Source organism: Hyla sarda, unplaced genomic scaffold (assembly GCF_029499605.1).
Source record: "Hyla sarda isolate aHylSar1 unplaced genomic scaffold, aHylSar1.hap1 scaffold_1240, whole genome shotgun sequence".
NCBI lineage: Eukaryota > Metazoa > Chordata > Amphibia > Anura > Hylidae > Hyla > Hyla sarda.
The window spans coordinates 20,001-33,912 of NW_026607861.1; the positions used below are offsets into that span (position 1 = coordinate 20,001).

Sequence of the window (13,912 nt, forward strand, 5' to 3'; positions counted from 1 at the left end):
GTCTACAACATCTAAGGAGCTTCCAGCAGAAGCAGTAGAGACATCAAAGACAGAGTCAATGGCGACCCAGATCCAATTGTCTACAACATCTGAGGAGCTTCCAGCAGAAGCAGTAGAGACATCAAAGACAGAGTCAATGGCGACCCAGATCCAATTGTCTACAACATCTGAGGAGCTTCCAGCAGAAGCAGTAGAGACATCAAAGACAGAGTCAATGGCGACCCAGATCCAATTGTCTACAACATCTGAGGAGCTTCCAGCAGAAGCAGTAGAGACATCAAAGACAGAGTCAATGGCGACCCAGATCCAATTGTCTACAACATCTGAGGAGCTTCCAGCAGAAGCAGTAGAGACATCAAAGACAGAGTCAATGGAGACCCAGATCCAATTGTCTACAACATCTGAGGAGGCTGCAGAGCTCCATCAATCATGTGAGGACACATTGCTTCTTCCCTCTGCTTTCTGTCATCTTTCTCCTGCCCACAAGCTTAACGCTCATTCCTCTATGTCTGTGCCCCCTCACCTACTGCCCCAGCCGCTGCTCTAGCCCTGCTGGACTGGTACAAGAGAACAGATGCTCCTGGATGTTCTTGCCTCTTCCTGTTTTCATTGCTCATCCTTCCTTCTATTTGTATAGTAATGACGTCCCCTCACCTGTCTTCTCCTCTGCCCGTGTTGTCTCCTATCTCCCGTGTCTTCAGGCCATGATCATGGAGGAGGGTACGTGGTAATAACAGGGGTAGACCATAATGCAGGGATATTCTGGTGGCTTCCAGGCCGTTCCTCCATGACCCCCATGAATGAATCTACAGGACTGGGAGCTTCTAAATATTCTGTATTGTTCATGATGGAAGCGGTGCTATAATATTTACAAGGTGGGCGGAGCTGATAAGCTGAGGGGTGTGGCTGTAAGAATTGGTTCCTGCTGGATTTCTGTATTCTGCATCAAGAACATGAACTTAGAGGATGAAAATAACATAAAAGGGGTGCCTGGACAAATAGGTTCATATCTTAAGGTGCTCCCATTTGGGGGGGGGGGGGGGGAGAAATAGGAATAAAAATAAAGCACTAACCTGCCTCCGATCCGTGCTGCTGACCACATTCCTGGTTACGGCCTGACACCTAGAAATAAGCCTGCTCAGCCAGGAGCATGGAGGCGCTGTACTATTTTATATCTTACCCCTCTGACCATCTTTATATATAAGATATTTATCTGACAACACATTTAGGGTTACCGAATATTTTTGTGACGCTGAGGGAATGTTTCCTGTGTGAGGTTGAGCAGAGAGCGAATTCATCGTCCACCAGAAAACAGATGTCATCAACAATACATGGAAATCAATGAAGAATGGGCAAAAGTGCAAAACACAAAGTCTGGCCACAAATGAGCAACGTCCCTGTCGTCTCCCTGTAGACTAATGGCGTCTGCTCCAGGTCAGCAGATCATTTACCTTCAACATCTTCAGGAACAGCCATGGGGGCATTACCGGCCAATGTTACTGCATCCACCTTGTTGCCTACAGCAAAGCCACAGGGTCTTACAGGATAGTGGGGGATAAGACACAAGATGGTTAGAACCTGCTGGCCCTCAGACAAGATAAGACCTGGTGACCGATCCATATGCGGCCCGCTTGTCTCATGTCAACAATGTGGTCAGAAGAAAGCTGGAAGTCTGGAGCTTCGTTCACAAGGCAATACTTTCTGCTGGTTGAGTTAGTGATCATCTTTTGTCACCACTCTTAGAATTTAAACGTAAGCTACACAGACCGAAAATAGGGTCAAAGGCAGCTCCAGGATTAGTCTCGTGGAAATGTGATGTGAAGAGGATCTGCTGGGGGGCGCTCTTCATCCGCACACTCGCCCTCCGTTCTACCAGTCCAAGAGCTCTTTGTGCAGCTGGTGTCTTGTCTTCCTCAGGATCCAGGTTCTTGCTGCCTCCTTTTGACCACATGACCAGTGTTTATCCAGAAGGTTCTGCTCTTTGCATAGGTCATAGGTTATTAGAGCTGAATTATCTTCCTGTCGTCTCTTTATTCTTGTAGAGCTGGTGATGTTCTGCCTGACAGTGTGAATTACATTCTCGAGGATTGATTCCTCATGTGCTGGGATAAAAATTTACACTAAATAAAGAAATGTTGAGGGAGCTTGGGGTGACCCGACGTACTCACGTGCCTGCTGGCGTTTTGATTGCAGTGGTCGCGGATGTCAGGACGACTGCTAAACTTCTTCCTTTTTATCCTCAGTCGTTCCTGCTGATCTCATCTTGTGATAAGCGGCAGCAGCTGGTATACTGATGGTCTGGTACCACGTGTGCCAACCGGTTGTAGAGATTACGACATGGGGGGGGGGATTTAAGTAGGGGGTGACTCTAAGGTTCCAGTTTCCCTTGTGTTGTCCCCTTCATGTCTTCGCCCTTGTACCATGTATCCTATGGGTTTCTAATCACTGTCTTCTCTTTCAGATTCTCCCCTGGAGCCTCCTGTTACCTCCCAGGAACCATTTGATAACACAAAGTACCACAACTTGCAGCACCTCTCCTACACGCCCTTCACCTTTGTAGATATGGATGTGGAGATGGCAAAGTATCGGCTGCCACAACCATCATCAGGGCGTCCCTCACCTCGTCACTGAGACCGTATCCTGTGTAATAAAGCCTGTATATAACATCCTGACTTGCTGGCTTTCTGCATCTTGTTACTAAGGACAGTTTAGACCAAGATCTTTATGGACATGAAGATGACAAAGTATCAGCTGCCTCAACCATTGTCATAATGTCCACCACCTGCCCACTGAGACCCAGTATAATTAACCATATGTCTTGTCTTGCCTCCATTGACTAGTCTGTCTGCACCGACCCAGTCATGATAAGATCCTACTATGCCTGTCCGACAGGGAAGTTAAGTCCTCCCAGACCTGTAGCCATGAGTGTTCATGTAGTTGACATCTGGTAGTTTGGGTTCAATAAGTACAGATGTGAGCAGATTCTTGGGATGACCATGTGTGCCATGATAATAGCAGCAGAGGAGATGGCATTACACGTAATAGGGACAGGAGATGAGACATTAAAGCCCCATCCATCCTTCAGTGTTTTCCAGAGGACTAACAGCGGCGTGTGGAAGGAATCCAGGACCGCAGTTACCTCGGTGTCTTCTCTCTATAGAATGGGGTCTTCTCTCTCTTTTACGACTGAGAATGGGGTCTTCTCTCTCTGCTGACTGAGAATGGGGTCTTCTCTCTCTGCTGACTGAGAATGGGGTCTTCTCTCTTTTACAACGGAGAATGGGGTCTTCTCTCTCCGATGACTGAGAATGATGGTTTCTCTCTCTTGAATGAGGTCTTCTCTCTCTAATGACTGAGAATGGGGTCTTCTCTCTCCGATGACTGAGAATGATGGTTTCTCTCTTGAATGAGGTCTTCTCTCTCTGATGACTGAGAATGGGGTCTTCTCTCCGATGACTGAGAATGATGGTTTCTCTCTTGAATGAGGTCTTCTCTCTGATGACTGAGAATGGGGTCTTCTCTCTGATGACTGAGAATTATGGTTTCTCTCTTGAATGAGGTCTTCTCTCTGATGACTGAGAATGATGGTTTCTCTCTCTTGAATGAGGTCTTCTCTCTCTAATGACTGAGAATGGGGTCTTCTCTCTCCGATGACTGAGAATGATGGTTTCTCTCTTGAATGAGGTCTTCTCTCTGATGACTGAGAATGGGGTCTTCTCTCTGATGACGGAGAATGGTGTCTCTCTCTGACTGAGAATGGGGCCTTCTTTCTTTTACGACTGAGAATGGGGTCCTCTCTCTCTCTGACAACTGAGTCTGGGGACTTCTCTCTCTGACGAATGAGGTCTGAGAATGGGGTCTTCTCTCTCATGAATCATTTGTTTTTAGAAATCCAAAAAAGATTTGTGTGATAGTAGGGAAAGGTCCAGGTTTATAATCTATCCCCGATTCTCCAGATGGGGGTATGACAATTGATGGGATCTGAGATGATCAATAGGGTGTCCAGGTATGATCTATTGCCCTGTTGTCCTCAGGGGCCATGGCCTAAGAAGAGTGATGTGAACTGAAGGTTTTCGTCTACGTAGATTGCAAATCTTTTCATACTTTGCATATGTTGGAGATGATAGTTCTCATCTAATAAATCCAGCATCGCCCACACTGCATCCCCTGCTACTAGAATTGTGGACAGGATAGATGTTCCGGAGATTCATCAGGGTTTAGAAAAGAGTCGGGAGGAATGTCCTCTTATTGGGCACTTAGAAAATGTGAATTCTAATCCTCGATGACCTTTAAAGGGTTTTCTCAGTAAAATGGAGAGTTGGTAATTCACCAGAATCTGGTGCACGACCCAGCAAAACAGGTCGGGTTTACAATAATAAATCAGGGCCTATGTCTCCACCTCTGGCCTGGTTAGGCTTGTGGCCATAAACCAGACCTGTAGAGAAAGATGTCTGGTACTATGTGCCGCTCACCACTTTGCCTCCACAGTCGCGGTTTCCCTCGGGTCCAACTAGCGCCAGCACATAGATTTCACTGCATGTGGCTGTATCTGCTAGTAAGGTTAGCGTGTGGCATCATCTGGCAGAACGCGCACTCTGATGGTGTCACTTCTCAGACACTACTGACAGTCCAGATCATATGATGCATGAATCAATAGATCACAATCCGTAACAAACTAAACATCGTTGTTCAGTGTGAATATAGATCATCAAACCTTCTCAGTGGTCACAATCTCTCCAAACGCGTTTCAGGGTGCATAGCGCAATGTTTGCCAAACCCGGCGCCAGTTGGAACTGAAGGAAACCATGACTTAGGCAAAATGGTGAGCGGCGCATAGTACCGGCCATCTTTCTCCACAGGTCTGGTTTATGTCCGTGGAGACATGGGGGGACATTTCCTAATCTAGTCTATTCTGGGCATGCTTATAGACCAGTGTATGTGGTCGTCTCCTGTCTATAGGTCTCACAGCCCTTGATAAATTCTGTGCTCAGACTTCAGGGTCTACAGCTTAAACTGCATTTAGACCTTCTCCAACATGGTCTGACATTTCAGCGTATTTTGGGCAGATGCGACTTGTCGCACTTGATAAATTCAGCACCAATGCATTTTCCAATGCATTTCTGTCTAAAATAGACTTGCATGCATCATGTTCTAAAAATCCTCTACAGCAAAAGTCGCAGAAAAGTCGCACATATTTAGACTGCGACTTTCTGTGCGACAAATTTAGACAGGAAAAACCAGTCTAAAACCTTTGATAAATCTCCCCCATGGAGTGGTGAGTGGTCCACAACACCAGAGTATATATAGATATCATTTATTTTAGTTGTTATTGTACCACTTTTGGCTGGATTTTGTTGTTCGCTGTACATTTTTGTTCTTCTCCCTGAAGTAAACCCATCTTGTTTCTCATCCTACAATCCATGGGATTTTAGATGTTCCACAATCCTATCTTTTAGTAGGGTGTCTATATAGCCAGACACTGCAAGAATGTGGTGACAGAAGGCCTCACTCCCGGATGCAGCGCTAATAAAACATGGCGTCCTGGACTGAACATTAACCCAAGTTACTTCAATTCCCTGGTTGGACTTAGTTACATAGTTACATAGTTAGTACGGTCGAAAAAAGACATATGTCCATCAAGTTCAACCAGGGAATTAAGGGGTAGGGGTGTGGCGCGATATTGGGGAAGGGATGGGATTTTATATTTCTGCATAAGCATTAATGTTATTTTGTTCCAGGAATGTATCTAATCCTGTTTTAAAGCTGTTAATTGTTCCTGCTGTGACCAGTTCCTGAGGTAGACCGTTCCATAAATTCACAGTCCTCACGGTAAAGAAGGCGTGTCGCCCCTTGAGACTAAACTTTTTCTTCTCCAGACGGAGGGAGTGTCCCCTCGTCCTTTGGGGGGGTTTAACCTGGAACAGTTTTTCTCCATATTTTTTGTATGGGCCATTAATATACTTATATACGTTTATCATATCCCCCCTTAAACGTCTCTTCTCAAGACTAAACAATTGTAACTCCTTTAATCGCTCCTCATAGCTAAGATGTTCCATGCCCCATATTAGTTTAGTCGCGCGTCTCTGCACCCTTTCCAACTCCGCAGTGTCCCTTTTATGGACAGGTGCCCAAAACTGAACAGCATATTCCAGGTGAGGCCGTACCAATGCTTTATAAAGGGGGAGTATTATATACTATAGACTGTACCAATGCTTTATAAAGGGGGAGTATTATGTCCCTGTCCCTGGAGTCCAGGCCTCTTTTGATACATGACAATATCCTGCTGGCTTTGGAAGCAGCAGCCTGACATTGTGCTATTCTGTAGTCTGTGATCTACAAGTACACCCAGATCCTTCTCTACCAGTGACTCTGCCAGTTTAATCCCCCCTAAGACATACGACGCTGCAGGTTATTAGTACCCAGATGCATAACTTTACATTTATCCACATTGAACCTCATTTGCCAAGTGGAGGCCCAGACACTTAGTCTATCCAAGTCATCCTGTAACCTATACACATCCTCTATAGACTGTACCGTGCTACAAAGCTTGGTGTCATCTGCAAAGATAGAAACAGAGCTGTTAATACCATCCTCTATATCATTGATAAATAAATTATACAGCAGCGGGCCCAGTACTGAACCTTGGGGTACACCACTAATAACCGGGGACCAATCAGAGTACGAATCATTGACCACCACTCTCTGGGTACGATCCATGATCAGTGTTCAATCCAGTTACAAACTAAAGTTTCCAAGCCCAAGGACCTTAACTTACCTGTCAGACGTCTGTGAGGGACAGTATCAAATGCTTTGGCAAAATCCAGAAACACTATATCCACAGCCCCCCTCTATATACAGAGCCCCCCTCTATATACACTGCCCCCCCACTATATACACAGCCCCCCTCTATATACACAGCCCCCCCCCTCTATATACACTGCCCCCCCTCTATATACACAGCCATTCCTCTGTCAAGGCTTCTACTCACCTCTTCATAAAAGCAAATTAGATTGGTTTGACAACTTCTCTCCTTAGTAAACCCATGCTGGCTATCACTTATAATACTATTATCCCCTATGTATTCCTGTATGTAATCCCTTATAAGTCCTTCAAACAATTTACCCACAATGCACGTTAAACTTACCGGTCTATAGTTTCCTGGGGAAGACCTAGAGCCCTTCTTGAAGATTGGTACCACATTAGCCTTGCGCCAGTCCCTTGGCACAATACCAGACACCATAGAATCTCTAAATATCATGAACAGGGGTACAGATATTACTGAACTTACCTCTCTAAGAACTCTTGGGTGTAGTCCATCCGGCCCTGGAGATTTGCTTACATTTATATCACTTAACTTACCTTGTACCATCTCTACATTAAGCCAGTTCAGTACATTACATGATGTGTTACCAGCACTGACCTGTACATGATGTGTTACCAGCACTGACCTGTACATGATGTGTTACCAGCACTGACCTGTACATGATGTGTTACCAGCACTGACCTGTACATGATGTGTTACCAGCACTGACCTGTACATGATGTGTTACCAGCACTGACCTGTACATGATGTGTTACCAGCACTGACCTGTACATGATGTGTTACCAGCACTGACCTGGCCAATGTCAGCTCCTTTTTCCCCAGTATATACAGAACTAAAGAACCCATTCAGTAGCTCCGCCTTCTCTTGATCGCCTGTGACAACCTCCCCATTATCATTATTAAGGGGTCCTACATGCTCTGTCCTTTTTTTTTTTGCATTTATATATCTAAAAAAATATTTAGGATTAGTTTTGCTTTCTTTGGCCACCTGTCTCTCATTTTGAATTTTTGCTGTTTTTATTACATTTTTACAGATTTTATTAAGCTCTTTGTACTGTATAAATGTTATCGCTGACCCATCAGATTTGTATTTTTTGAAGGCTATTTTTTTGTTGTTTATTGCTCTTTTAACCTCATTTTTCAGCCATGTAGGATTTAATTTTAATGGTTTATATTTGTTCCCCTTTGGTATATATTTAGTTGTATAGTTATTTAGAGTTGATTTAAAGATGTCCCATTTACCTTCTGTATCAGTATTTGAGAACCCCTCCCCCAGTCTATGTCCTGTAGTGCAGATCTCAGCCCAGGGAAATTTGCCTTTTTAAAGTTATATGTTTTTGCCTTCCCCGCCTGTCTTTGTTTTCTACATTTTAAGTGAAAAGTAACTATATTGTGGTCGCTATTCCCAAGGTTTTCCCGCACAGTTACATTACCAACCAGCTCTGCGTTGTTGGAAATGATCAGATCCCACAAGGCATCACTTCTTGTTGGGTCCTCCACAAACTGGCCCAGAAAATTATCCTGCAATAAATTTAGGAATTGTCGCCCCTTTGTAGTTTTAGCCAACCCCGGACCCCAATCTATATCTGGATAGTTATAATCTCCCATTATTACCACTGTACCTGCCCGGGCGGCCTCTCTATTTGTTTATGAAGCCGAACTTCTATCTCTTCAGTGATATTAGGGGGTCTGTAGATTACACCAAATATTATTTTTTCAGTATTTCCCTCCTTTTGTAATTCTACCCACAGTGATTCCACCTCCTCAGAATCATCACACACTATGGCATCGTTCACACTGACTTTCATACCACTTCTTACATACAGACAGACTCCACCACCTTTTCTGTTCATTCTATCCTTGCGAAACAATGTAAACCCCTGCAGATTAACGGCCCAGTCATGTGAGGAGTCCAGCCATGTCTCAGTGACCCCAACTATATCACCAGCCATGTCTCAGTGACCCCAACTATATCACCAGCCATGTCTCAGTGACCCCAACTATATCACCAGCCATGTCTCAGTGACCCCAACTATATCACCAGCCATGTCTCAGTGACCCCAACTATATCACCAGCCATGTCTCAGTGACCCCAACTATATCAATATGTTCCTCCAGTATCAAGGCCTCAAGCTCCCCCATTTTATTTGCTAGGCTTCTGGCATTTGTGAACATACACTTTACATTTCCATCCTTTATGTTATTGGGGTTAATGGGATTCAAGGGTGTAAGTTTTATTTTCCTATGAAGCCTATCCCTATTAACTATTCTAACCCCTCCCTCCGCTCCACCCCCAGGTACATTTATAATTCCCACCTCTCTATCTACACTATCTTCCCCCTCTTTGCTGTAGGTTCCCTCCCCCCAAGTCCCTAGTTTAAACACTCCTCCACCCTTCTAGCCATCTTCTCCCCAAGCAAAGCTGCACCCTCCCCATTGAGGTGCAGCCCGTCCCTACGGTAGAGCCGGTAACCGACAGCGAAGTCGGCCCAGTTCTCCATGAACCCAAACCCTTCCATCCTCCGCCATCTTCTGAGCCACTTGTTTACCTCCCTGATCTCCCGCTGCCTCTCTGGTGCGGCTCGTGGTACAGGTCCCTGATCTCCCGCTGCCTCTCTGGTGCGGCTCGTGGTACTGGTAGTATTTCAGAAAATACTACCTTGGAGGTCCTTGCCTTAAGCTTGCGGCCTAAGTCCCTGAAATCATTTTTAAGGACACTCCACCTACCTCTTACTTTGTCATTGGTGCCAATATGTACCATGACTGCTGGGTCCTCTCCAGCCCCGCCCCGCAACCTGTCAACCCGATCCGCGATGTGCCGAACTCGTGCGCCAGGAAGACAACACACTGTTCGGCGATCCCGGTCTTTGTGACAGATCGCCCTGTCTGTCCCCCTAATAATTGAGTCCCCCACCACTAGTACCTGTCTGGCCTGCCCTGTACTCCTCCCTCCCTCCTTACTGGAGCAGACACCCCCCTGGCGGTCAGAGGCGGTATCCTGCTGCAGTTCTGCTAGCTCTGTAATGGCATCCCCCTCATCTGCCAAGCGGGCAAACTTGTTGGGGTGTGCCAGTTCAGGACTAGCCTCCCTGACACTTTTTCCCCTACCCCTCTTTCTAACTGTAACCCAGCTAACTGCCTGACTGTCCTGCACCTCCGTCCCACTGTCCTCCCCCACCTCTATTCCCGAGAGTGCCTGCTCAGTGAGCAGGAGACTCCTCTCCATGTTGTTAATGCTTCTCATTGTTGCCAGTCGCCCCTCTAGATGCAGGATCTGGGCTTCCAAACGGACAACTAGCGCACATCTCGCACAACAATATGCACCCTCAAACTGTTGTTCAAGGATTGCATACATTGAACAGGATGTACATTGGACTGCATTTTCCAACATGGAGGCCATCTAGTTATGGGGATTTCACAAATGTATAGGAAAAAACAGACAGTCAAAATGACACTTAAAATTTTTTGTAGACCTTGTGGGTTCAGAAATTAACACTCACAGCGATCTCAACCTCCTGCTTTCAAACTCCTGTTTTTGTAACTCCTCTTTCACGCCCCCTCACACAGCAACACTCAGAAGAGCAAGATCTCAGTAAGAGTCCCAAGCTAAGATTTATACACCTGTGCCCAATCTACTCCTCCTCCCCCCAAAATATGAATGTAGACTATAGGCAGTCGCACCCACTCCACAGATTCACTCCGCACAACAGATAATCACAGTTTTTGTAACTCCTCTTTCACGCCCCCTCTTACACAGCAACACTCAGAAGAGCAAGCTGACTTCATGGACGAATGTTTTATTCAACCATAGTAACTATGTAACTACTGTTCCACATGAACGTGTTTTTGGGGAATACTCCCCTCCTCACACATAAGCAAAACCGACTACAGCAGTGGTCTCAAACTGTGGCCCTCCAGATGTTACAAAACTTCAACTCCTAGCATGCCCAAACAACCAACAGCAACATCTGGAGGGCCACAGTTTGAGACCACTGGATTGCAGGAACCCATCAGAGAAGACGCGGAGGCCCCAGAGGGTTTTCCAAGGTTTATTCTTTCACAACTCTACAAAAATACAGTTCTATTTAGGGAGTAAAATCGACGTTTGATGAATTTGCCTTCAGTCAGGAGGTTGAGGAGACGTTGCGACCATCCACCGATCCTCCAGCCTGGAGTGTAGAAATGTCAGTACCAGGAGTGTTACACGCTACATGCTGCACAACCCTTATTGTTCCAATCCCACCGGACCGTCCGCAGTCTATAAATATCAGTCATGGCTGCCCCCTTCCCAATCCTGGGAATCCATTTGGCACAGGGGACATTCGGCAGTGAAATCCTTGGAAGCGACAGGTTTTCTTTATTAAGGTGCAAATATTTTGTCGCAAGTGAAGATAAAATAGTTTGGGTGAAACTTGCCCTGTGCGTCCCGGTCATCACACTGTGCACAGCACGGACAATACCAAGTGTACGCGACCCATGTGTCCTCAATGGAGCCCCCCACCGCTCAGCACTAGACCCCTCAGCTCCCCCGCACTCAGTCCCGTCTCTGAGTCCTCCTGGTCCGTGTCCAGAGAATCATCATCACTCTGTCCTCCCAGCATCACCTGCTGTACGGCCAACGTGGCCCCGTCTGACGTCAACGACTGCAAACTGTCCGCTCCGAGACCCCCCGAAAGGGTCACAACACTGCCTGATGGGGAGAGATCAAGAGTCATACATCAGGGAGGGCTCAGTATTATTTATATAGTGCCATGTGACCATCACACATAGTGTATGATCCCTCATATCCATCACACATAGTGTATGATCCCTCATATCCATCACACATAGTGTATGATCCCTCATATCCATCACACATAGTGTATGATCCCTCATATCCATCACACATAGTGTATGATCCCTCATATCCATCACACATAGTGTATGATCCCTCATATCCATCACACATAGTGTATGATCCCTCATATCCATCACACAGCGTATGATCCCTCATATCCATCACACATAGTGTATGATCCCTCATATCCATCACACATAGTGTATGATCCCTCATATCCATCACACATAGTGTATGATCCCTCATATCCATCACACATAGCGTATGATCCCTCATATCCATCACACAGTGTATGATCCTTCATATCCATCACACAGAGTGTATGATCCCTCATATCCATCACACATAGTGTATGATCCCTCATATCCATCACACATAGTGTATAATCCTTCATATCCATCACACATAGTGTACGATCCTTCATATCCATCACACAGTGTATGATCCCTCATATCCATCACACATAGTGCATGATCCCTCATATCCATCACACATAGTGTACGATCCTTCATATCCATCACACAGTGTATGATCCCTCATATCCATCACACATAGCGTATGATCCTTCATATCCATCACACATAGTGTATAATCCCTCATATCCATCACACATAGTGTATGATCCTTCATATCCATCACACATAGCGTATGATCCCTCATATCCATCACACATAGTGTATAATCCTTCATATCCATCACACAGAGTGTATGATCCCTCATATCCATCACACATAGTGTATGATCCTTCATATCCATCACACATAGTGTATAATCCCTCATATCCATCACACAGAGTGTATGATCCCTCATATCCATCACACATAGTGTATGATCCCTCATATCCATCACACAGTGTATGATCCCTCATATCCATCACACATAGTGTACGATCCCTCATATCCATCACACATAGTGTATGATCCCTCATATCCATCACACATAGCGTATGATCCCTCATATCCATCACACAGTGTATGATCCTTCATATCCATCACACATAGTGTATGATCCCTCATATCCATCACACATAGTGTACGATCCTTCATATCCATCACACAGTGTATGATCCCTCATATCCATCACACATAGTGTATAATCCTTCATATCCATCACACATAGTGTATAATCCCTCATATCCATCACACAGAGTGTATGATCCTTCATATCCATCACACATAGTGTATAATCCTTCATATCCATCACACATAGTGTATGATCCCTCATATCCATCACACAGTGTATAATCCTTCATATCCATCACACAGTGTATGATCCCTCATATCCATCACACATAGCGTATGATCCCTCATATCTATCACACAGTGTATAATCCTTCATATCCATCACACATAGTGTACGATCCTTCATATCCATCACACATAGTGTATGATCCCTCATATCCATCACACAGTGTATAATCCTTCATATCCATCACACATAGCGTATGATCCCTCATATCCATCACACAGTGTATAATCCTTCATATCCATCACACATAGCGTATGATCCCTCATATCCATCACACAGTGTATGATCCCTCATATCCATCACACATAGCGTATGATCCCTCATATCCATCACACATAGTGTATAATCCTTCATATCCATCACACATAGCGTATGATCCCTCATATCCATCACACAGTGTATGATCCCTCATATCCATCACACAGAGTGTATGATCCCTCATATCCATCACACATAGTGTATAATCCTTCATATCCATCACACATAGTGTATGATTCCTCATATCCATCACACAGAGTGTATGATCCCTCATATCCATCACACATAGTGTATAATCCTTCATATCCATCACACATAGTGTATAATCCCTCATATCCATCACACATAGCGTATGATCCCTCATATCCATCACACATAGTGTATAATCCTTCATATCCATCACACATAGTGTACGATCCTTCATATCCATCACACATAGTGTATGATCCCTCATATCCATCACACATAGTGTATGATCCCTCATATCCATCACACATAGTGTATGATCCCTCATATCCATCACACATAGTGTACGATCCTTCATATCCATCACACAGTGTATAATCCTTCATATCCATCACACATAGCGTATGATCCCTCATATCCATCACACAGTGTATGATCCCTCATATCCATCACACATAGTGTATGATCCCTCATATCCATCACACATAGTGTATGATCCTTCATATCCATCACACAGAGTGTATGATCCCTCATATCCATCACACATAGTGTATGATCCT

The 13,912-nt window shown here is 45.0% G+C and overlaps 2 protein-coding genes across 2 annotated transcripts in view; one reads left to right on the plus strand and one right to left on the minus strand.

Annotated features, from left to right (window-relative positions):
- NDUFV3 (NADH:ubiquinone oxidoreductase subunit V3) overlaps window positions 1–2,672 on the plus strand; it is a 3,315-nt gene extending 643 nt beyond the window's left edge. The window contains exons 1-2 of the mRNA XM_056551842.1: window positions 1–431; window positions 2,462–2,672. The exon at window positions 1–431 is cut by the window's left edge and continues 643 nt beyond it. Of these exons, the coding sequence (XP_056407817.1) occupies window positions 1–431; window positions 2,462–2,631 (601 nt within the window). The 3' untranslated portion in view covers window positions 2,632–2,672. The remainder of the gene's footprint in view (window positions 432–2,461) is intronic.
- An 8,190-nt stretch (window positions 2,673–10,862) lies between these two features.
- PKNOX1 (PBX/knotted 1 homeobox 1) overlaps window positions 10,863–13,912 on the minus strand; it is a 75,973-nt gene continuing 72,923 nt past the window's right edge. The window contains exon 8 of the mRNA XM_056551843.1: window positions 10,863–11,513. Within this exon, the coding sequence (XP_056407818.1) occupies window positions 11,308–11,513 (206 nt within the window). The 3' untranslated portion in view covers window positions 10,863–11,307. The remainder of the gene's footprint in view (window positions 11,514–13,912) is intronic.